General features: G+C 39.9%; 1 protein-coding gene across 1 annotated transcript; it reads left to right on the top strand.

Moving 5' to 3' along the window:
* Window positions 1–854: 854 nt before the first annotated feature.
* slc43a1a (solute carrier family 43 member 1a) lies at window positions 855–21,733 on the top strand. The gene is made up of 15 exons (XM_085425831.1): window positions 855–1,087; window positions 6,989–7,152; window positions 7,709–7,901; window positions 9,594–9,649; window positions 10,238–10,314; window positions 16,744–16,836; window positions 17,204–17,337; window positions 17,430–17,557; window positions 18,114–18,260; window positions 18,360–18,395; window positions 18,482–18,617; window positions 18,810–18,939; window positions 19,030–19,103; window positions 19,750–19,873; window positions 21,015–21,733. Exons 2-15 carry the CDS (start codon window positions 6,999–7,001, stop codon window positions 21,210–21,212), a joined length of 1,680 nt encoding a protein of 559 aa, XP_085281957.1. The 5' UTR covers window positions 855–1,087; window positions 6,989–6,998; the 3' UTR covers window positions 21,213–21,733.
* The last annotated feature ends 1,528 nt before the right edge of the window (window positions 21,734–23,261 follow it).

Raw genomic sequence — 23,261 nt, 5'->3', positions numbered from 1 at the left:
CCAAGACCAGGAGGCCCAGGCCCATCCGGACCAGGATGGGCCTGAATACAACTATTCTGTCAAACGGAATGAAGTCTGTTCCTTCTAATATATGTTCCAAGTATTTGATTCCACTCCAATCAGGGAAGTTAATCATATTATTGTTTTGTAATATGTCAGGGTTGTTCCAGATAGGTGTATGTTTGCATGGGATTAATGAAGACTCCGCCATTTTTAGGAACTTCCACCATGCTGTCAGAGATGCTTTTAAAGCACTCATGTCGTTTGATGTTTGAGCTGATAAACTGTTGTCCTATTAAATGTATTTTCAGCTTGGTATGAAACATTAACCACATATGTGCTGAATCAGTTATTCTATGTGATCCCGTATTGCAGTGACTTTCCTTTAACCTCCCAAGACCCGGACTCTTTCATGGCATGCATTTTTAATTTCTCTTTGCTGTTTGGCCTGATTGGGACCTGATGACTGTAAAAAGAAAAAGAAGAAAAAGAATTACCTGATTTTTTTTATTTTATTTTATTTTTTACCTGATTTTTGTTTCTGCGAAAAATGCAATCCACATATGAGGAAATTCACAGTGGTAGTATAAATTCCTTGTAAGTGGATATCAGGCCCCTGAAGAGCAAAATTTAGTATTTTGGTCTGGACAACTCAAAATGTGATGTCCACATATGTGGACCCCAGGTCCTACGAGGTCAAGGGCTCTTTAAAACTTCCATGCGCCATGCTGGAGGACATTTGCATGGAAGGAAAGACCAGCATGAATGTGTGTGGCGTAGTGACTTTTCTCCTCCCCTCAACAGGCGGTAAACTAGATGGGAGGGAGAAGTCAAATTGAAGGGGGAAGTGTGTGGTGTAACCGAAGAGAGAAAGGGAGAAAAAACGTGGACTTACAGGCAAGGAACATCAGTCTTCAACCAGGAAGAAAGGGAGAGGACAGAGGGAGGGGGAAAAGTTTTATTTAGGGGACTCGGGCTCAACTTTGCTATTAGGACAACAATTAGTTAAAGTTGAGCTTAAATTCTTATTTTGTTATTCAATAAGGAACCTTTATTTCGAGCCCCTGTGAGAGGACACACAACTGAAGTAAGTATATGATGTTTACTTACATTTCCACGTTTTGCCGCTGTTGTGTTCACGAGTTTAGTGTTATATGTAAAAAATAAAATAAAATAAAATAAAAGACGTAAGCGGCGGCTTGAAACAGCAGGAGGAACAATCGACCTCTGATACACGTGGCATGAGATGGACAGTGTCAGCTTTCACGATACAGACCAAACGCTGCGTATTAAACTCACAATATGTGTGTGTGTCCACGTGTGTTTGTGCGTCCGTGGCCTGGTGAGGGGAGAAATGGCGCAAAGTACGGGCGCTCACAAAGGGAGAGTAAAAATGTGAGAATCGGCGCGAGCGGCAGATGTTGAGAAAGTTTCGGAAGTGATGATTAAAATGTGTACAATACGCTCAGTGAAACCTGAGCCTTCATTTCACGGAGCATCGGAGTCCTGCCTGTTATGACTCATTTATAATATTTATAAAACCCCTGGGAAGCCATAAATGCGCACAAATGTCTTAAGTTAGGCGTTTGTTTTATTATAGCCCAATTACAGCATAACAGGGGCGGATCTAGAGCGGTGGCATGTGGTGGAATGTGCTGGCATAGACCCCTAATGCCACCCTGGTTTTGCATATGACAGTATTGCATATTAAAATAAGATTGCATTAACACTTTGAGCCTAGCTACAGATAACCTAGCTACAGTTAACACTAAATATAAATTCTAAAACTGAATATATTGCATAGTGTACCCCTCCCCCACCATTAACACACAAAATGTTTCTTGTTTTCAGTAGCAACCGATGCTTATGATTGTGCCAGAGACTGTATTGCCTTGTGTCACATGCTATACAGTACATCAAATCAAAATCACGTTTTATGTAACTGAAATGTTTAATTATGTGGGCTAAAGAAAATAAGTAGGCTATAGACGATATTTATATGAAACATGTATACTTACTGCATTTGAATCTTTTTAACCATATGTAACACCTGGAAGAAACTTTACATTGGGTAGTAGTCTGATGAATTTGTTGTGCATTTAATGTATGAGTTATTAAGTTGGTTTATGTCAGTCAGTGAAAACTTGCTGGGATGACATGATGAAAATCTTGTTTGCATCTTGAAAAACCAAAAGTTGGTTGGTTTCATTGATGAGGAATCAAATAAAACAAAATAAAATGACAACCCCTTAAATTAAAGAATATAAGAAAAATGGGGAGAACGATGGCTGAAGCAACTGTATGTTTAATACGTGTGGATTTTAAATGCAGCATGTCCCCAAGTCACTGGGTGTAGCCTCTAACACCCAGTCTAAAGCATCAAATAGAGCAGAGCTCCCCATTTCTCTCAGAACTGGGGCGCTGGCGTTCATAATCAGTGGATGTTTTTGGATGATTAATGGTCACAAAACCTTTGAAAAGCAGATTAAAAATAATCTTGATCTTTAAACAGCCTAATTATATATTTGTTTCCCTTTATCCAGCCAGTATGCCTATATTTTATGTATTTATTGCTCGTTTGCCTTCTTCATTTATTTCTTAATTGTGTCACGCTTTGATGGGATCTGGAGGCCAGGGGAGAACTCCAGATTTTGACATTTGGAGCAGCACATGAACGCGTCTCCTCTTCTGCCCTGCCTGGTAAGCGGAGGCTGACTGTCACACCCATGGAGAGACAGCTGCTCGCCGGCCGGGCAACTTTTGGACTCTTTGGGGAACAGAGAGGCCCAGGGCTTTGTGGTTTATTTTATTTGGAAACATTTTTCCTGCGGTTCTTTTAGTCCCGCAGAGTTTGATAAACACGTCTGGTCAAGGTCATCTATATCCCCAGCAGGGAAAAAAAGAGCATGGCTGGAAGTAAGCAGCAACAGGGAGACTTGAAAGTAAGCATGATAGGGATAATTGAGCCTATATGTTCACTCAGTTGTTGATTGAGAAGGAAGGCCCTGTTCAATAATTCAAAACCCATTAAAACCCCATCCGCTTATCCAGGCTGCCAGTGGCAAAGAGGAGTAGAGTAAGTCCTGAAGTTATTGCATCATTCAGCTGCTACTGCTCCGGTATTTCAGGAAACACCCTCCTTTTGTGGGATTTATCCCAAAGCAAGCTTCACCTGCTTTAACTTTAAAAGCACACACTTCACAGTGTTGTGACAGGGACTCACAACTGCCTGCCAACAACACAAAAAGCCGGGCATTCATGTTTTAAGTTGTTGCCACATGTCTGTCATGTGTTGACCTTCCTGCACGGTAACACAGTAGCACTCCTGTTCCCTTTATTGACAGCGTGCAGTTTACTGCAGTAGTAACAGGCACCTGGAAATGGGCGGAAAAACGGTGACGAGGGATGTGTGATAAGTAGTAGTTAGTCCGAATGGATCCGTGCCCTGCATCAGTTTGTGTGAAAGCGAAGCAGATGACACCACAGCCTTTTTTTACAGTAACAGACATGTGTTTGTGATACCAAGAAGCCATGAACTCCCATTTTCATTTACTGCTTTGCCTCCTGAGCGATGTGTGTGCACGATATTTTCATGCACACACATATTTCACCATGTGTGTGTTGATGCCCCTAATTCAGCCCCCGCGGTAAATCAAATACATGTGACTGTAACTTGTATACTTAGACCTTTAATGGTCTCTGTGTTACTTTAACATTTTAGTTTGTATATGTGGAAACTCTGACACTACTTAGGAGTTACTGATTTTTTTAAATAATTTAAAAAATTTTAAGTTAATGACTTTTATGGACTTTAAGTGGCTGTTTTTTAGAGTTAAATTTTGTGCATAGTGTAGTGGTGTATATATGTGCTTGACAAGCAAAAGGTTGCTGGCTCAATTCTAGCCAGAGACACAAATCCTTTCAGGGGCCGTGTCATGAAGGGCAGCAGGTGTAAAGATTAGCCAAATCAATCATGTTTGACTTGGCAGAGTTACATTTGCTACCTGCTGTGGTGACCTGTTCTGACAAGGAAGCAGCTGAAAGTAGGAAAGTCATAAGCGCAACAATGAAAACTTGTATGTTCAACTCCTTGTACTCATTTGACCTTTGAAGTTAATGATATACGCTAAAATAATTTCCCCCAGGGATCAATAAAGTATTCTGATTCTGATTCTGATTCTGATAAAAGATTTTTTTAAAAGTGCACATTGAGGTTAATTAAACGACAGATTTCCTCAGCGAGATACTAACTAGGTTAGGCTGTCCTTACTTCACATCAGCTTTGGCTGAAATTAACAAGATTTAGATTTACGCTAGATTAAAGAAGTAATGTGTGCATATCGACAGACACCCTATCAGGATCATCAAAATAGCAGTTCAGTTGTTAACTGTAGCAACAGCTAAGCAACAAATTTTTATCTGTGTACAGTTATCTCTTATGTACAAGGACACATGGGATAACTGTAATGGTTGGGGTTTTTTTGTTTGTTTTTTTCCTCCAGGCTAAAAATAAAATACAAAGCATATATGACACATCATGCAGGATCCAAAGGGGAAATGAACTCCTTCCTTCATTTTTGCCCTGTGATTGATAGCTGGAGTCTGTTTTTATTATCATTTATAAATTTGGTTGTAAATGATAATAAACTCTATGGACAGAAAATTTGGTTATCATTTTGCCCTTTGATTGATAGCTGGAGTCCGTTTTTGTAAGCAGGTGGATCTCTGACACATTTTAAAAGCTCAAATATGAACATCTTAGGCCTTTGTAACAGTGGATCTAATAACTTTGGTTCTCTCTGGCGTGCTGGGTGGATAAAACAATCGGTTTGAAAATGGTAATGGATCGACAACAAAATTCCTAACTTAAAGATGATATGAATGGTTGTAACTCAAGTGTTTGTAGAAGTTTGGCTAAAAGTTAGCCTCTTTACTGTTTGTGTGCTCAGACTTAATTAACGGGTTAATGTGTGGATTGGGCATTTACACGACAGCGTGAATAAGCACCGTCTTCTGCTGTCACCTCATTGTTGAGTGAGTGTGTGTTGAAGGGGTTTTTGTCGTGGGGTGTCAGTTACAACGAAATCCCGCTTTTCAAACACTCTTTTCAGCACAAAGGTGGTTCAGCGGGCAGTGGATAATCGCATTACACACACGCCTCGTGAAGGCACACGCAAGCTTGTGAGCACAAGCGGAGACAAATCTGTCCCATTAGGGCCTCTCTGGTTCTCCTGTATGACACATGCTTAAAGGATGCCGCCATTAAGAAGCACTGAAACTGATTTCCTATTTGAGGCCTTGACTGTAGGCCTCTTCTCTCGCTGTTCCCCTCTGCCCCCTTTTGTGGTTTGGCTGCCAAATGGAATAGCTGGTCATATTTGGATCATTGCTTCTTGTTTAGATGTTTTTCATATGTGTGTTATCAGATTCATGACTGTGTTGGGCGCTCATGTTGCAGATCATTGTGACCAGTGACCTGTACTTTGTGTGTCTATGTGTGTGTGTGTCTGTGTCTGTGTGTACTTTTCAGGTGGCCGTGACTAAGATGACTTTATTTAGTCAGTCAAATCACAGCTGCTGTGTTTTTGCCCATGTGTGTTTATGTAAAAGCAGCCTGATTATCCTGTGACTTAAAACCAAAGCCAAGCTGTAGTTCCATTTGGTTTCCATACTCATTTAATCCCACTCCCTTTTGCTTTTAGATGGAAACAGCAGCACTTTAAGGTGCCACCCCAATTTCCATAAGGAAAGCAGACCAATTCAGCACTCTGCAGTGTTTCTGGGAGTCAAACTCAAGTGCTTTGTTCACAGCACAGTAGGTGAACATAGAATAGAATAGAATAGAATTCAACTTTATTGTCATTGCACATGCACAGGTACAGGGCAACGAAATGCAGTTTGCATCCATCCAGAAGTGCTTTAGTGATATAGGTATATTACAATATATATTAGCAATAGTATAGATATGTAAGTATATTACAGAAATGGGTCTATTATGGTATGTTATAATGTACACGGTATGAAGTATGTTGTGAATATTCTATAACTAAGTATGTACAGGCTGTAGTGAGTACAAGCTATGAACAGGATATAAATATGAAAAACTATACAGAATATGAAATAAATAACTTTACAGAAATCTGAGATATACAGCTATACAGAAATGGGAACTATGCAAGTTGTAAACAGTTGTAGGATTAAAGATTATTGAATGTACAGAATGATTATTTACACAGAGCTATACAGTAGTGCAGTTAAGATAAGTGAGGGTGTAGATAGTTTCTACAGAGGCTATATAAAGTGCTAGTGGTTGTGAGTGGTGGTTCACTCCATGTTACATCTGAAGCTATCTGGCCTAGGATTTACAAAACAGTGACTCTCCACATGGACACTTATTAGATGTACTCATCAGGTTTCAAATGTCAATGTGAATGAAAGCTTAAGTTCACAGGAAGTAAATCCGGACTGGAATAATTTCACAAACCCAAAGTCATGGAAAGTGGTGTGAGTCACTCAGACTTATGGTTACAGTTTGTGCCTTTTTTTTTTCTTCCCTGAAACAACAAACTGGTTTAGCAAAAATCCTAACATTCACGTCGCTAAAGAATTTCCTGGTCCTTAATAAATATGGGAACATTGGGAAAACATTACTGAATGTTTTTGAGCTAAAACTAAATAAGGGCTTCAAGTAATTAATGTTGTTACTTCAAACTAAGACACCGGGTAATCAAACCTTTGGAGGAGGTGGTTTAGCATCAGTAATGACTCACATCAGTGTGTAATATTATTTAATAAAATCTGTTCAGCTTATTTAGTGTGTCTGGAAGTTTTTCAAAGGTGTTAAACAAATGGAAAACCCTTCGCATTTACATTGGATGCATCAACTATCTTTTTTACTTGTTAGAAAAAAAAAAAAATAACCTCCATGTTTGCCTAAAGTCATTTCAATTTATCCTCCCCCTCCCTCTTTGTTGCTCCTCAATCACAGAGCAGCAGCGATGGCGCCCACTCTCGTCCAGGCCTACAGGAGGCGCTGGTGGATGGCGGTGACAGCGGTAATTGAAAACCTGCTGTGTTCGGCTGTGCTGCTGGGATGGGGCTCCTTGCTCATCATGTTAAAGAGGGAAGGCTTCTACTCTCACCTGTGCTCAGGTAAGATCAGAATCTCTGAACCTTGATATGGAGATAACACATCTATTAGACATTTGCATAGATTGTAAATAGAAGATAGACGTACCCAAAATACCAGCAGCCAAATTATGTGTTCGCAAGCTTGCTACAGTTTTTTGTTTTGGGAGGCTTCTAACTTTAAGCCCTGATTAAATCCTAACAGTTCACCCCATCAACAGTTCCTATGAAGGCATAGAGACAATGCTCAAGTACATTTTAACATTGGAGTCCATGAGGACTGACTCATTTTAGAAACGTCCCTTGAGTGGCCATTTGAGGAACTGCAGGTTTTAAGGCCTCATCACTTGGAATTACTTTTCGGGAAACATATGTATTGTGTTCAAATGTGTCATTGCAATCTATAAAGCATGAGATTGTCTTGTTTTGGAAATTGCAGAAAAGTCACCTTTAAGACAAGTTTAGAAAATGGGGAAAATAATGCTTAGTTTTGGAGTCAAGTCAGAGCCCACAAAAAACCTGAAAGACTCAAATAGTTCTTGAGCGATCTCTCATCAAGCCTACACACTTGTTCCCACAGAAAATGACACAGCGCACGCGTCTTTGGGTAACTCCTCTGGCCAGAAGGTTGAGGAGTGGGTCAGCTGTGTGGACCAGGAAGAGATGCTGAATCTGGGCTTCACCATCGGTTCCTTCTTGCTTAGTGCCACCACCCTCCCGCTTGGTATCCTGATGGATAAGTTTGGACCACGTCCCATTCGACTGGTTGGAAGGTAATATTGTAACATTTGAGAATGTATTTGTATGTGTGGCTCATAAATGATCCTTGTATGTTTGGCTTAATCATAAAAAAATCTACCTTGGCACATGTGGAGACGAGGAAGGAAAACTTGATATTCAATCAATTCATTTACTGGTAATTGTGTTCTAGTACAAAAAGTAGATGGATCACATTCCCACAGCAGGAACGAGAAGTTGATCCAGTTTCTGCAAATTACTGAGTAGGCAGTCCTCGTTTGTATGTGTGCACCTTTTCTCAGTACACGTGTAGTTAGTCTACAACCGTTCATGTAATTACAGGATGTGTTCTGTAAGGTAGAGCTTGGACTGACTTCAGAGCCAGACTCTTAGAGATACAGTAGAAGAAATAATTATTTGATGATCTGCTAAATTTTTAACTTTGAGAAGAACAGTCTCATGTTTTTATGGTAGTTTCAGTTTAATCGAGAGACATAAGATAAAAAAACAACAACACATTACATAAAAGTTATACTTGCATGAAATAAACATTTGATCCTCAAGTAAAACATGACTTTGTACTTGGTGGAGAAACCCTTTTTGGCAAGTGCATTTGTGCATAAGATGTTTCCTGTAGTTTGGTACCACATTTGCATACGTCTCAGGAGGGATTATGACCCACTCCTCTTTACAGGAATGCTTGAGGTTTCTTGGCTGCTCAGCAACTCGAAGCTTAAGCTCCCTCCATAGGTACTTTTTTTTTAATAGGGTAGAGGTCTGGGGGTTGGCTAGCTGCTCCTTTGTTGTGTTGTATTGTCTGTATTTTTGGGGGGTTATTGGTCATTGCCTAAAGACCCATCTGTGATCCACCTTCAGTCTTCTGGCTGCGGGAAAGGAGATTCTCGTGATTTTAGGGTACATGGTCCCATCCATTGGCCTCTCAGTCCTATGAAGTCGTCCTGCACGCTTAGCAGAAAAACAACCCCCTAGCATGTTTTCATTTCCTGCTTGTCTGTAGGGATGGTATTTTGTGGGTCATAGTCAGCATTTTTCTTGCTCCAAACACGACAGATCGAGTTGGTCCCAGAGGGCTGAATTTTTGGTTATACCTGACAACAGCACTCTTTCTGCAAAGCATACTCAGAATCATTTAGATGTTCACTGGAAAACTTCAGTTAGAGGTTGGGTTATCTTCAAAACAGAAGGGTAAAAAGTCACGTTACGTAAACAAACACACATGGTTTCTGCCTTTCTCATCCACAGTTTGACTTTACTTGACTTTTAAAAGTCAAGCGTGACACTTATCGGATTTGAACGTATCTGATTCAAAAAGCATTCAGGCTGTTAAATCATTGACCAACTGTTTTATAAACCAGACTTTTTATAGCTGATTTAGACTTCTGGTCTTAGTCTTTGTAGACGTTTCAACATAACCTCCATAAGTGGCTGACACCGTTGTCAGTTTTATGTGTCAGCCTCGATGGAAACTGATAAAATTTGATTTGGCAGATGACAGATTTTACACCTGAGTTCCTGTCGCAACTTCAAAGGGGTTTTGTGTCTCTAGCTGGAACGAATCAACAATCTCTCCAAGTCACCAAGCTACCCACTGTGGCGACCCCTTGTGGATAAGATGGCAGCAGAAAGTAGCTTTTTATTACTGCCGACGATGTCACCAGCAGCTAGCTACTTGGAGGTTTCATTATTTTTCTCTCTCTTTGTTGCAGCTCATGCTTTGGTCTGTCCTGTATTATGATGGCCACCTCTGCCTACAAGACCGACGGTGAGTAAAAACAGACAAGATATTAATGAGGTAATCGATGCAAAATGGCACACAGGCTTTACAGAAGTCTGTATACCTGGATTTTTTTTAATCACTGTAAAAACAAACAAACTGATTTTTATCACTGATCAATAAAGTATCTATCTATTTGCATGACAAATGAGTTATTTAAAAAAAATTGTTCCTACCTGTCACTCATAACTTATAATTTTAAGCCTAATTAAAATTTAGATTAATTTTAGGGTTATATGAAAGTGTCTGTCACACTGGCTGGAACCATTTTATGTACCAGCTTGTTTATTTAAGCTGCTGTCTGTGTTGCTCAATGTTACACTTAAACCACAGAGAAAGTGACGGAGTTGCAGCTGCATCAATGTGTTTCACCACACCCTCATCTTTACACCACTTCACAAGTTAAAAGCCAACTGCTTTAGTGAATATCTGCTGCGGTTAAATTTTAAGGCCCATGGTAATTTGCTTGTTTTTGAAGGCGGTCTCCTGAAATGTTAACTTAAACTGACTTCTTGTAAAATGAAGTCCTCCAGTTTACCAAAGCGAGTTTTAATGTTTCTCTTGCTTTCTCTGCAGTCCTCTCAGCGCTCATCTTCCTGGCTCTTTCTCTGAATGGCTTCGGAGGCATCTGCCTGACCTTCACCTCCATCACGGTAAGACACACGGCTAACAGGCGAAGGGATAAGACATGCAGTCTGGCTGATTAATTGAGGGGAATAGTGTGATATATATATATATATATATATATATATATATATATATATATATATATATATATATATATATATATATATATATATATATATATATATCACACTATTCCCCTCAATTAATCAGCCATATATATATATATATATATATATATATATATATACGGCACAGGCAACTCAATATATAACCTATCCAGAGCCCTCATCAGTTGTTTCAGTTCAGTTCTTTCTGCTGTGGCAAAACAAATTTCCCACGTGTGGGACTAATAAAGCTTGTCTTGTCTTGTCAACGGCCAGTTCCAGTGCAGTTGGTTTCATGTTCACATCTCATTTACTGGTATCGTTGTGTCTTTTGTGATGTTGTTAGAACAAGACAATCACTCCTCTCAGTACCAGTTTGGATTTATTTTTGGGTGGCAAAGGTCTTATTCAATGTGGTCAACTTTACAAAACCCCTAAATTAAAAGAAGGGAGCCTTTGCATGGACACCATATCTTGTATTTCTTAACAGTTGATAGTAGTATGACTGGTAATCCTGTGCAGTACAATCAGTAACATTAAATGCTATTAGTCATCTGGTAGTCAGTCAGTAACTCTATGTCCTATAATATAATTTAACACCATCTATTTACATAACTCTTTCTAAGAAAGTAGTGACAGGGTTTTATTTTTTTATTCTTCCTGGAACAAATGAGCAGAAACATTTTAGTAGCATGGTTGGTCTCTCAGCTGACAAAATGGCATGTGTTGTTCTGACTGGGTGGGGGTAAGGGGTGGTGGTGGTACGGTGTGTGATGTCCACATCAGGCGTGTGCTCTATCAGCAAGTGTGTTTTTAAAAAAATCATTGTCCTGGCAAGTATTTAGGTTGGTGCTTAGTCTTGGTACAGTGTTTTCGTCAGAGTGCACATGACTTCTACCACATGGAAAGTTTCCACCAATTGCAGCCCAAGGGTGACTACACACCCTCCCTAGTGCTCGGCCCCTTTACCTCTAATCAAAGATACTCAAGGACACATTGAGCACACATTGAGCTCTTCCTCGCGACCTTCTTCCTGCTCTCTTCAGTTTCTCCGCTCAGCAGTCAGCAGAATAATCACTACACAACCTTTTAAACTCTGCATGACTGTGCACACATGCGGATGCGCAAATGTGCGCGCACGGGGAGATGAACAAGAAACAGCTGTTTAAATGCTGAAGTTAAAGACTGACTGTGGACAGATGACCTTATCCTGGGACCTTTTTCTCTTTAAGCTTGCAAACTGCTTACGTGGGTGTTTTTACAGAAAGAAAAGCGTTAGAGGAGTCTATTATGAAACTGGATGCCATTGGGTATGAAAGATGTTTAGGGTGATATAAACCAGACAAACAGTGCAGATGTTTAAAAAAAAAAGTGTAACTTGCAGGGACCTGTTGGTGGTGACTCAGCAGGTAGACTTTTTTCTTGTTTCTACAGTGAACAAAATCGCAGCTTTGAATTTTGATGAAATGTTTTGGAAGTAGTGCAGCAGCACATCGACAGAGTGGTTCGTTCGTTCAGGTTTTTACAGATGCTGACTCATCTTTTTTTTTTTTTTTACACAACAGTGAAAGATGTTTAATTAGCACTTCTTCCCCCCCAGGTAGAGGTGTACAAAAACAACACTAATTTTAAAAGCAGAAATGAATGCAAAATTAAGAATGTAGCTACCTTTAATACTCGCATGGCTAACATTGCATTAAGGAAACAGGCATAACACATGCAGGAACGTGGAGCTCCTTTTAGTGTTAGCTCACGCCGACACAGAATGTTCTTTCAAGCCTATCAGACAAACACGGTTAATAACGCACACACACACACACACACACACACACACACACACACACACACACACACACACACACACACACACACACACACACACACACTGTTGAGTAATGATCAGCTGCCCCCTGTTGTTTGTCCCTGACTGACCTCCGTGTCCCTCGTTCCTTCCCTCTGTCGACACTTCTAATCAGGGTGAGGTTTACCAACACCGAGTGACCTCAATGCTGCTGCTTTTCTAAAGAGTGCAAGGGCAGACACACACAGACGTAAATTCACAAATGCCATCATAATTTATACCATGTGGTCGAGAGTTAAACAAGACCATCTCAGTCGTTTTGCGGTATTGTGCTCTATGAGTCAGTTACTGGGGGGAAACTCCCAATACAAAGCCCATCATTGGATTTTTATACAATACATAAATATAGTAATTCATTTAGACAGACATTATAACTTCAGATTCTTTAAACTGGGAATATCAGACTCCCTTGGCGGGCCGGTCTTAATTGGGATGGAAATTCTATGGATGGATTTCCTATAGAAATGTCTGTAGGAACCGCTGATGTCTTTGTCAGTAAGAAGACTGTAAAGCTGACAGAAGCACTGATGAACGTCCACATTTTATCCTCATTCTTTACAGTTTTCACATTTCCCAAAAGTGGACTGGACGTTTGACGTTGATGAAAGTTTTAACATTTTTAACTCCATAACCTTGATCAGGGTAATTAACTCTGCCTCACTTTCACAGGTACTCTTGGTCCCCCTGTGATGTCCGTACATGTTCAGTGTTATTTTGTAATAATACATTCATGTTGCCAACAATAACACAAGATTGGCAGAAAATTGTAAAATCGTTTGAAGAGATGCTGTCAATTACAACAACAGGTTAAAAGATTGTGGGTTTTATTTCAAGGAGGAGTGACATAATTGAGTTTGGTTGAATATTAAATAAAAACAACTGAACACTGGGACATTTGAGGTGCAGTATCTTGCACAATGAGCTGAGATCCTGTGTGGGTGATGTAAAAGAACAACAACAGGCGCCAAAAGCTGCAATTGTGACGCCCTGTAGTTTTCCGTTTTCTGATTTCTTTCCTTCATTAAATATTTAATCAGAATCAGAATACTTTATTGATCCCTGGGGGAAATTATTTTATTTTTATTTTTATTATTTTTATTATTTTTATTTATTTAGTTTGACTCATTACTGTGCTCAATATGCAAACACACCTTTAGTTTATTTGGTTTTACCAACTAATTAAAGCCTTAAATGACAACAAGGTGATTCACAGACACCTTCTTTTCCAGTGAGTCACATTGTTAGGAATGCATGAGGTCCTTTGAACGCCCTATGTTCTCTATGTACAGAATGAAAGTTTTTCTGCTCCCAGTATCATGTCATTTTTAAAGGAATGAAGCCTGGCCTGCAACTGACAATGCAAATACTTTACCACTGGCATGCGATTAGACAATGCAGCTACTTCTGTTAATCATGTTCCTTGTAATGACTGTGAAAGTTGTCAGTCTGCTTCTGACCTACTTTTAAATTTACTCAGTGAATAGAAGCAACTTCAGGGAATTGGGGGGGAAAGGTAATTATCGTACATACCCTAATATTAAAAAGTCCCTAGTCTTTATACAAGTCCACTACAGCAGGCTTTTGACGGCTTTGCTAACACTCTGAAGTTGACAGTTTGACCAAACTGCGAACACTGAGGGAGGGAGCAAAAAGAAGTCTGTGCTAATCGGCTCCAGTTTAGGGTTTCCTGCTGGGATCTCCACAGAGGGAGGCTCTGCAAATGTAGCGTTGGGAGATCAAACACAAAAAGTTTTACTCCTGCTACCTGTCTTTTTTTTTCTTACCTTGCTGATTTTTTATTTATTTATTTTTTTCTTGTGGCTTGTCCTGTCTGGCAGATTTTGCAATCAGAATTGTGATCTGAATGTACAGTGGTGAAAGAACAGCTCTTCTTCATGTGAATTACATTATATGTGGTTTGGTATGACAATGCAGAGGCAAGACAGGTGGGGGGTGAATGCACAACTGCCGCACCTGTAAGACACAAAAGACAAAACAAACATACAGAACCTGGAACACAAAAATGAGAAAATACACAGATACATAAGCTAACAATCTTCTTATAGTGTGTGTGAGTGTGAGAATGCCCGTGTCTTTGTCACAGATGTCCTTGCTGATTTTATACTCCTATCTGTCTTTCTTCCTCTCCTTTTTTTCCTTTCCCACTTTCCCTTCTTGCGTCCTGTCTTTCAAAATTTCACTGCTCATTAATCTGCTATTTGGCCCATTCTCCCAGTGAAAGTCTTAATTAAACTCAGTGCCAAAGCCTTACAACACCCAAGTGAGTGAGCACGGCAGGAGTAGAGCCTGAACTCATTAGCTGTGGCAAGTGAATGGCTAAATCCTTTTTTTTATGTGTGTGATTTTGACCCTGTGTGTGCGTCCATACAGTCATGCGTTTGTGTCCACATCCCCCTAGCAGCATTCGCATGCATAAGTGTTGCAAGGCCCTGTAAAAAAATATTTATTTAATAGGATCTGACAGAACACAGAGGTAGAGGATAGACATTTGCACTTTCCATATTTGGTAACCTGACATCTTACAACATGAGATGCAAGCTCGGAGGGCCCCGTTTCCCACATTCCATAAACTTCCACAGCACTGCAGACCTTATGTTCATAGACGAGCTGTAATTCAGTTCTCAGAAGTGCTGAATGAGGACGGGTGTTCTTGCGGTTGTTTTTCTCCTCTCACTCAGACAGGCAGACTCTCTCCTCGAACATCCTCAGGAAAGCTTTTCTTTCCTGTTTACCTGCCAACATCTCACTTCAGTGTCAGCAACTGAAGTGACCTCATGCTTCCTCGATAAAGCGCAGGCACCACAGCTTGCACATCGTCACAGTTATGTAATCTCAGGACAGCAGACAAAATTCATACATGGATGAAAAAGCACACCTCTCACCCACACCTTCCACCTTACATCTTGTTTGGCACAAAGGCCAAAAATGTTTGTAGGAATTTTGATATTTGGTAATAACACTCCTGGAAACCCTTTTCTATGCAGCTCTGAATCCCAGTGTGTCTAAGTGATGGGAAAATTAAGGACTGCAGAATGTGCTATAAGAAATATTTATAGTAATTAGAAGGGATCTGTAATCTGTTAAAGGTACTATAATTAATATTTTTAACCAACATTTGCTCAAATAACTATGTATAATGTAAGATTAAACAAACTGCGGTTTTCTTAGCTCTACAGAGGTTTATACTCTTCTTACAAATTATTTTAGGTTTTCCCAACCCACAACTTTACTGCTTTGGTTCTCACCGCTATCTCGGTGCAGCTGTTTCCAATGAAAAGACTTGTGTACACTTGCTGATACGCTAGCAAATACAAAGCGAAGTTACACTAGCAAACATCGCTTGATATTTCACTAAGGATTTGGTGGAGAGGGTAGGGAAAGTAGAGTGAATATTGCATTTAAACGTATAGGCTTGTAACACAGGACTCCAAATAAAATGCTGATGTTGCACCATGTTGACTGGTTGTGCAAACTGAAGCAAGTTGCGTCCAAGTCAGCCGTATCAACTTTCTAAGTAGCCTAAGCTGGTGTTGTTTTCAGCTCATTCTTAATTAATAGAGGTTTAAATAACTTAAATAGATAATGATTTTTCGCATAAAAAAATTCTATATCTCTATACATCATCTCCCAATAAAAATGTTAGGAGGTCAACGTTGTGCTCCTTTATGTTTAATAAATGCTCTCTGCCTCGATAACGTCAGTGTAAGGGTGTGGAAACTGTCTGGGAGACAACAGTGGCACTGACGGCGTAGGGAGATTAGGTGACGTTTGCAGGAGTTTTGGAAAACTGTGGTCATTGGGAGAAAGAGAAAGAGAGAGAGAGAGAGAATAGTAAGCTTGTCATCCAGCACAATTAAAATCCTACACATGTGATTTTTATAATCACGATTAACCCATTTAAAACTCTAATTAAAAGGACACTTACTGTGCTACAAGCACAATAGGTCACTGTTGTGTTTGCTAAGCTCCTTGTCACTGTAAATAGGTTGACCTAATATATGGTGTCCTAGTGCCTAATGCCCACCACCTTTCCCCCCTCATGCTAGGTCAGAGGAAACTAGTCAAGTCTGAACTAGTTTGAATTTTATTTCTTTGTTTTAATTGCAAGGATAACAATGTTTCTAAGTATAGCATAATCCATTAATGAGCCATGGGGCCATGTCTTCATTTCTTCTTTGTTTTGACATGGAAACTAATATTTTTAATGAGTCTGCTCTGCAGGAAGAGAGAAGTGTTACTGGGTGCAAACGCTGCAGGCTAGAGCAGTGAACCGTTGCTGTTAGGAGCAACCTCATCAGTGTTCAGTATTTCGTCCTGCTAACACAAAGCAGACCACTGCCCTCTGCTGGCAAAATAACATAGTGAACCTTCACTAGAATAAATGATGAACTCCGGGTAGTCCATGGACCACTGTGAATGTTTTTATATGTGACCATGTCTGTTTTGTCTACATGTCCCTGTGCCTGCAGCTCCCCAACATGTTTGGTGCCCTGAGCTCCACCATAATGTCTCTGATGATCGGCTCCTACGCTTCCTCTGCAGTCACCTTCCCTGGAGTCAAGGTAAATTAAGGATATGTTAACAAATACATCGTTAAAGTTACACGCTTAGATGAATTTCTCACATAAACCGGGTGGAGTTGTAACTGTGAGTCTACTTCAGAGTGCCTTTGAAATGTTAGAAATGTTATGGATGGAGTTATAAGGCATAAACATTGAGGTACGCCACTGTAAATAAATGCATAAATGTGTCTGGATGGTTTCTAAGCACGCTCACCGTAAAAACTTTACAAGGTGATAATGTCTGTGTTGTGTTTACAGCTTGTTCTGTTTCCGCCATGTGGTTTAAAAAAAAAAAAACAGTGAGCGAGCACACCTTTAAACACAAGTGAAACATGAGTGTAAAAACATAACTTCTTTTCCCTCCCAGGCCATCTACGACGCAGGCGTGTCGTTCACGGTGATCATGTGGACGTGGGCGGGTCTTGCCACATGTGTCTTCATAAATTGTTTTGTTAACTGGCCCAAAGAAGGTTTTCCAACACCCGAAGAGGTGGACTACAGGTCTGTTTGTTTTTGTTTTTTAATATTGATACAGTAACTGTTGATGACAACCGTAACTCCGTAATTGAAACCCTCCTGTTTATTGATAACAGTAAGATCCTCCATGTTCAAGAGCCACCTTCATCTGAGCAGAAGGTTGTTGGTGAGAGACTGAGCCACCAAAACGGAGACATCCGACGCTCCACAGAGAAGCTTGCTAATGGACATGAGGTTGCACCCAGTAGGTCAACAAATCTGTCCTCTTTTCCTTCTGCAGTTTGTGTGAATGTGAATGGTGCACTATACAAGTGCCAATCTATATTGAGGTAAATAGATTGGATATAGAGCAAGTCATCTACTAAACATACTGTATGTTTTACATACTGTAAAATTTTAAGATTTGTCTTATGGGGTCTTGCTTTTTGACCCCAAAAGATACAGAGTCCCCACACATGTGTGACTGTACGGATATAGGTCCCCCAAAATGAGTAATGCAAGTGTACCCACACACACAGCCACAATGCTCGCAGTCATGCACCTTTTGTATTGTGGCCACAATAAAATTCTGTCCCATTAATCATCTTGCAACCCCTCAAATTATAAAATTGTAGACAAACTAGAAAAGTGCCTCACGTCTTGCACATGTCAGGCTGAGAACCACTGATTTATTTTGTGTGATATTACTGAGAGACTGGATCTCCCGCAAGGTTTACGGTAAAAGTTAGAAATCTGAACCACTTCTCCTGAATTTCCATCACAATCATTACAGGAAAATAAAAACACTCGTCCTCTCACAGATGCGGTTCCTTTCCGTCGGTCTGTGTTTTCTCCCATCTTCCTCTGGAGTCTGGTTACCATGGGGATGTCCCAGTTGAGAATCATCTTTTATATGGGGGCAATGAACAAGATGCTGGAGTTCCTGATCACCCATGGAGAAGAGCACCGTGAGTGTCCAACCCTCAAACACAGTCAGTATTTACAGTACTGTGAAAAACCTTTGAGCAGTACTGACAGAAATGCTCTTTATTATATGTATCTTCCAGCGTCTGGCAAGCTAGCCAAGGAGGCAGAAGACAATGGTGAGCACTGTAGTAATAAGGCTTTAAACTGAAACTTGTTATCTTTGTTATTTTGTCTTCTCTTAATTTAATGTTTTGTCTTTCAGTGGGTTTCTACTCGTCCACCTTTGGCATGCTACAGCTGTTGTGTCTGGCCACATGTCCTCTGATTGGCTACATCATGGACTGGAAGATGAAGGAGTGTGAAGAGGATCAGACAGTCCCCTCAGGCAGACAAGAGAGGTATGTGCAGAGAAACTTGACAGATTTGGGAATAAACATTCATTTATTTTTCGCCTTTATTGGGTAGTTTGACAGTAAAGACATGAATATAGGATGATGGAGAAGGACTGACTAGACTGACGAGGCCATTTATATATGAGAAGCACACACTGTATGTTGTGATGGGAACTTCTTTGCCTGTGTCCTCAACAGGCTCACCAGTGGACCCAAAAGAGACCGTAAGATTCAGAAGGTGACAAATGCAATGAGGGCGTTCATCCTCACTAACCTGCTGCTAATTGCATTTGGAGTCTGCTGCCTCATCGACAACCTGCCTCTACAGGTAATGCCTTATTCTGTGACAACAACGATACAACAGTAATTAGTGTGATGCATTAATTCCCTGACTTTTTCCATCTCTTTTCAACCTTAGATCTTGACCTTCATCCTCCACACTATGGTCCGAGGTTTCATCCACTCCTGCTGTGGAGGACTTTATGCTGCTGTGTAAGTGCTGATAAATCTTTGTACAACACAATTACATGCAAAGTTTCACAAAAACCTAATTTTTAAATCACATGGCATTTAAGTGACGTAATAACTGGAAGAAGTGCTCATCAAAGTGAACATATGTTGAGTTTCCAGTTCATTAATACGACAACTGGGATATCACTTAATCTTGGAAATGAGACAATGAACTCTTTTCTGACCCATTTAGTGTGATTATCTAACACCATATAAACACCAAAAAGCGCGGCTTTACAGTGTGATAAAAGCAACCAGATGTGGTAACAAAAGGAGGGGGGATCCTGTATTGTGTGCCCGGAGACCACAAACTGCAACCTTTCAGCTTATGCATTGCTTTATACATTTTATACTTATTCAGTATGACATGCATAATTATGTCATTGTAGGATTGGTACATATCTGATTGTTCATTATCACCCAACATCGTGTGGGCAAACATTCAACTTGTTGGTTATGAGTGCCCTCCAGAGCCACATCAGCATGAAAACAAGCTCTCTCTGGCACTAAATCCTGCATTTCAACATAGATGTTATGTCTCCAACACTAAATCAGCTGTTTTTATTTTATGTATTGTCAGCCTATTGTCACTTGGTATTTCACGCTAACCACTAAATCTTTCCCACAGCTACCCGTCCAACCACTTTGGCACGCTGACAGGCCTCCAGTCCATGATTAGCGCTGTGATCGCCCTGCTGCAGCAGCCACTCTTCATCGCCATGGTTGGACCATTGAAAGGAGACCCCTACTATGTGAGAAAACACATTTTCTCTGCATGCCTGCGAACTTCACAATGAGACGCCCATAAAAAGCTCTCAGCATTGTTTATTGCGCCACCAACTATCCATGGGATAACTGAAATTGTAAATGAAATGAATTTGCATTTGTTAGCTACAGTTTTATACACATTAATTTCATTAGGTAATGAGTGCACTAAGTGAAGACTGAAGAGGCCAAATGGTAATCCTAAATTGGATCATCATGTTGATTCACCTCGAAATGTCCACATGACCACTCAGTGTATGTTAAAACAATCATTCAGGTTTCAAACATAATGAGTCCTAATCACTCTGATCACCTGCAAATGTTTTATCTAGAGCCACATAGTAGGTTGACATTCAGCAAGTATAATATGAATATAGCAAAAATATATATAATATAGCAAAAATATTTGAGCTTCCCTCGGGATGAATTGTACTGAGTTTGGGTGTCACATGAGTTACAAATCTGAAGACATTCCCTTCTGCTTCTTTTGTTTACTGCAGCTAACCTAGCCTGTGAACATATTAAACACTGTTATTTTGAGAATGTTAGCACTGTAACATTAGCATTTTAGCACAAACCATGACTATGCTTAAAGGAGACACTACTGTCGCAGTGTTTGCTTACATTGGTAAGTAAAATTTAGCCAAATCTTCTGGCTTCAGGCTGGTCTTAACAGGGAATTTTCCTTAAGGTTATTGTGTTAAAGCTCTCTACATGCCTGAGATAAAGAGGAGGGGCTTACAAGCCTAGGGTTCTGTTTATGGAAGCCAGATGAGGGGCCAGCCAATCAGAAAAAAGTAGGCTTTTAGGAATGCCCCCCTAAAAAAAATACAAACTAAGAGTTAGAAGGGCTGTTTTCAAAGAACAAGCTGCATAATTGGCCAGAATAGGACGCGAGAAAGTTTGAGATTTAAACTGTTGTTGTTGTTTTCAGTTGATCGGTTCTTGCTACATGTTAAATGTAATTTGATTTATATGGGTTATTGTCTCAGTTGGTTTCAAACAGTTTTAAAGTTTTCTTCCTGTAGTTTAAAAATAGTCACAGTTGAAACTGTCAATTTTAATTATGGCCTGACAATGTGAATCATAATTACAACTGTCCATCTTCCTGATCTTTCTTTCCTGCAGATCAACCTCGGCCTGCTGATCTTCTCGTTTACTGGCTTCCTGTTGCCGGGTTACCTGTTCTACCACTGCAGACAGCTGACGAGGGAAAAGAAGGCCAGAGAAAAGCTGGCTGCCAATCAGGAGATGGAGGCGCTCAACCACACCAACGCCAATGGCTGCAAACCTCACACTAATGGCTTCGCTGCTATAGATGCTTAGAGAACACAACAGCTTAGGATAGGGGGGGACAGTAGGATTAGCTATGAAATAAGCAACCATAAAGTTATGTTAAGTTTTGTTTTTTGTTTTGTTTTGTTTTGTTTTGTTTTTTTAAGCTGGTGCTAGTTCTCGTAACAAACCACATCAGAAAGAATATGATATCCCACATGTTTGTATTTTAGGGAGATTTGTCATCACTTGTTTTGTTTTTTTATTTATTTTGGTCTAGGTCAAGGATCAAGTTCGTGTGTTTAAAAAGCCATGGATTTCATTTGATATCACAGTACTTGAAATACTATGATATAGTTTTCTAAGACTTATAATCATGACAATACTAGTTAACACCAAAGAACTGCTTGAAGATATTAAGTTACACTTCCAGTTCACAAGCTTGTGGGGATAGGTTAATTGGATAATCCAAATTGTCACTAGGTGTGAATGTGCGAATGAATGTGAGTGTGAATGGTTTTCTGTCCCTGTGTGTTGGCCCTGCGACAGACTGGCGACCTGTCCAAGGTGTACCCTGAAAAGGATAAGCGGAAGCGAATGGATGGATGGATGGATGGATGGACTTCCAGTTCAGTATTTTAGGACTCAACCATTTAGTTCTCTATATGGACAAAAGTAATAAGTGACTCATTTCAATAATTGAATTCAGGTGTTTCCAGTCCCATTGCCACAGGTGTATAAAGTTACGTGCCTCACCAGCTGCCTGCCTTTACCAACATTTGTGAAATAATGGGTCGCTTTATGGAATTCACTGAATTTAAGCACAGTGCTGTAATAGGATGCCTTTGTTACCACCAGTCAGTTAGTGGGATTTCTTCACTTAGATATTCCATGATTAGTTGTAAAAGGGGTTATTGCAAAGCAGAAGCGTTAAGGAACCACAGTTAATTCAGTTAATAAATGGTAAACCAAATAAAGTTATAGAGTGGGGCTATTGAGTGCTGAGGCGCATAATGTGTAAATGTTGCCAACAAGCTGACTTGATAACTCTGGAGTTCCAAACCTCCTGTCGCATTAACATCAGCACAAAAACTGTACGCCAGGAGCTTTGTGGCAGGCCAAGAAGCTCCTGTAAGTGTATTGTGTAGGTGGTCTAAAGTGTAGATTAATAGTGCTTTTTCTACTGTAGTCTCCAACAAACTCTTAACAAAAAACCAAAACAAAAAAACACACACAGTAAGACACTGTTAATGCATGTGAAAAAAAAAATCCTAAAGACCTAGACGATTTGAACATTTCAATATTTATGAGAACTTCAGCTCTTCACAAACGTTCTCTGATTGAAACACACAGGCGGACACCACATCTACCTCCATTTACTTTTTCTTTTTTTTTGTACTGTCACTCTTTAACAGACTCCTTTGCCTATCCAGCATTTAACACACCCTATCCAGCATTTTCATTTAAATTAAAATACCCGAGCTGAACAGAGAGATTTCTCCTCGTGCATTTGTGTGATTCAGAGATGAAGTTTAACCAGCTTATTTTCCCCTCACATTCTGAACTCTTTTATAAATATAAACATCTATAGGAACACATTTTGTAACTTTTACAAAGAAAGAACGGGATGGGTTTTGGTAATTGTGACGCACAGTGTGTCAGTGTTGGGGACTACTTTATACTACTTTATGCACAGAAATGAACTAGTGTGTGTATAAAATGTGTATTGAAGTGTAGTTTTTATAATTTCTGTAGCATTAAAAAGGGAAGCGCTTCATTATCAGCTAATGTTATTTTGTAGCGGGCCTATTCTAAAGAAAGCTCGGGTGATTTAATGTTTATTCTGCTCAGTTTTGTATTGCAGGTAAAGAAAACGTCCTCCAGCAAATTGTCTTGTAAATAAGTGTGAGGTGTGACTTGTATTTTATGATCTGCCGCTTGCTTAACATTTTTGTGTACAGTATATTAAGTGAAGACTGAGGAGGAAGTGGCTGGGGTCAAACTTGTTTGTTGTAAATGTGATTTTTAACTTGATAAAAACACATCTAGCTGCAGCACGTAGTCTCAGCCAATGGCTGGCAAAAACAAAATGTATTTTTA

This window comes from Rhamphochromis longiceps, linkage group LG2 (genome assembly GCF_057381845.1).
Source record: "Rhamphochromis longiceps isolate RC_006_pf linkage group LG2, R_longiceps_female_GT1.1, whole genome shotgun sequence".
Classification (NCBI taxonomy): domain Eukaryota; kingdom Metazoa; phylum Chordata; class Actinopteri; order Cichliformes; family Cichlidae; genus Rhamphochromis; species Rhamphochromis longiceps.
The sequence above is the reverse complement of the archived record's forward strand: the minus strand, read 5'-3'. Positions and strand labels throughout refer to the sequence as shown.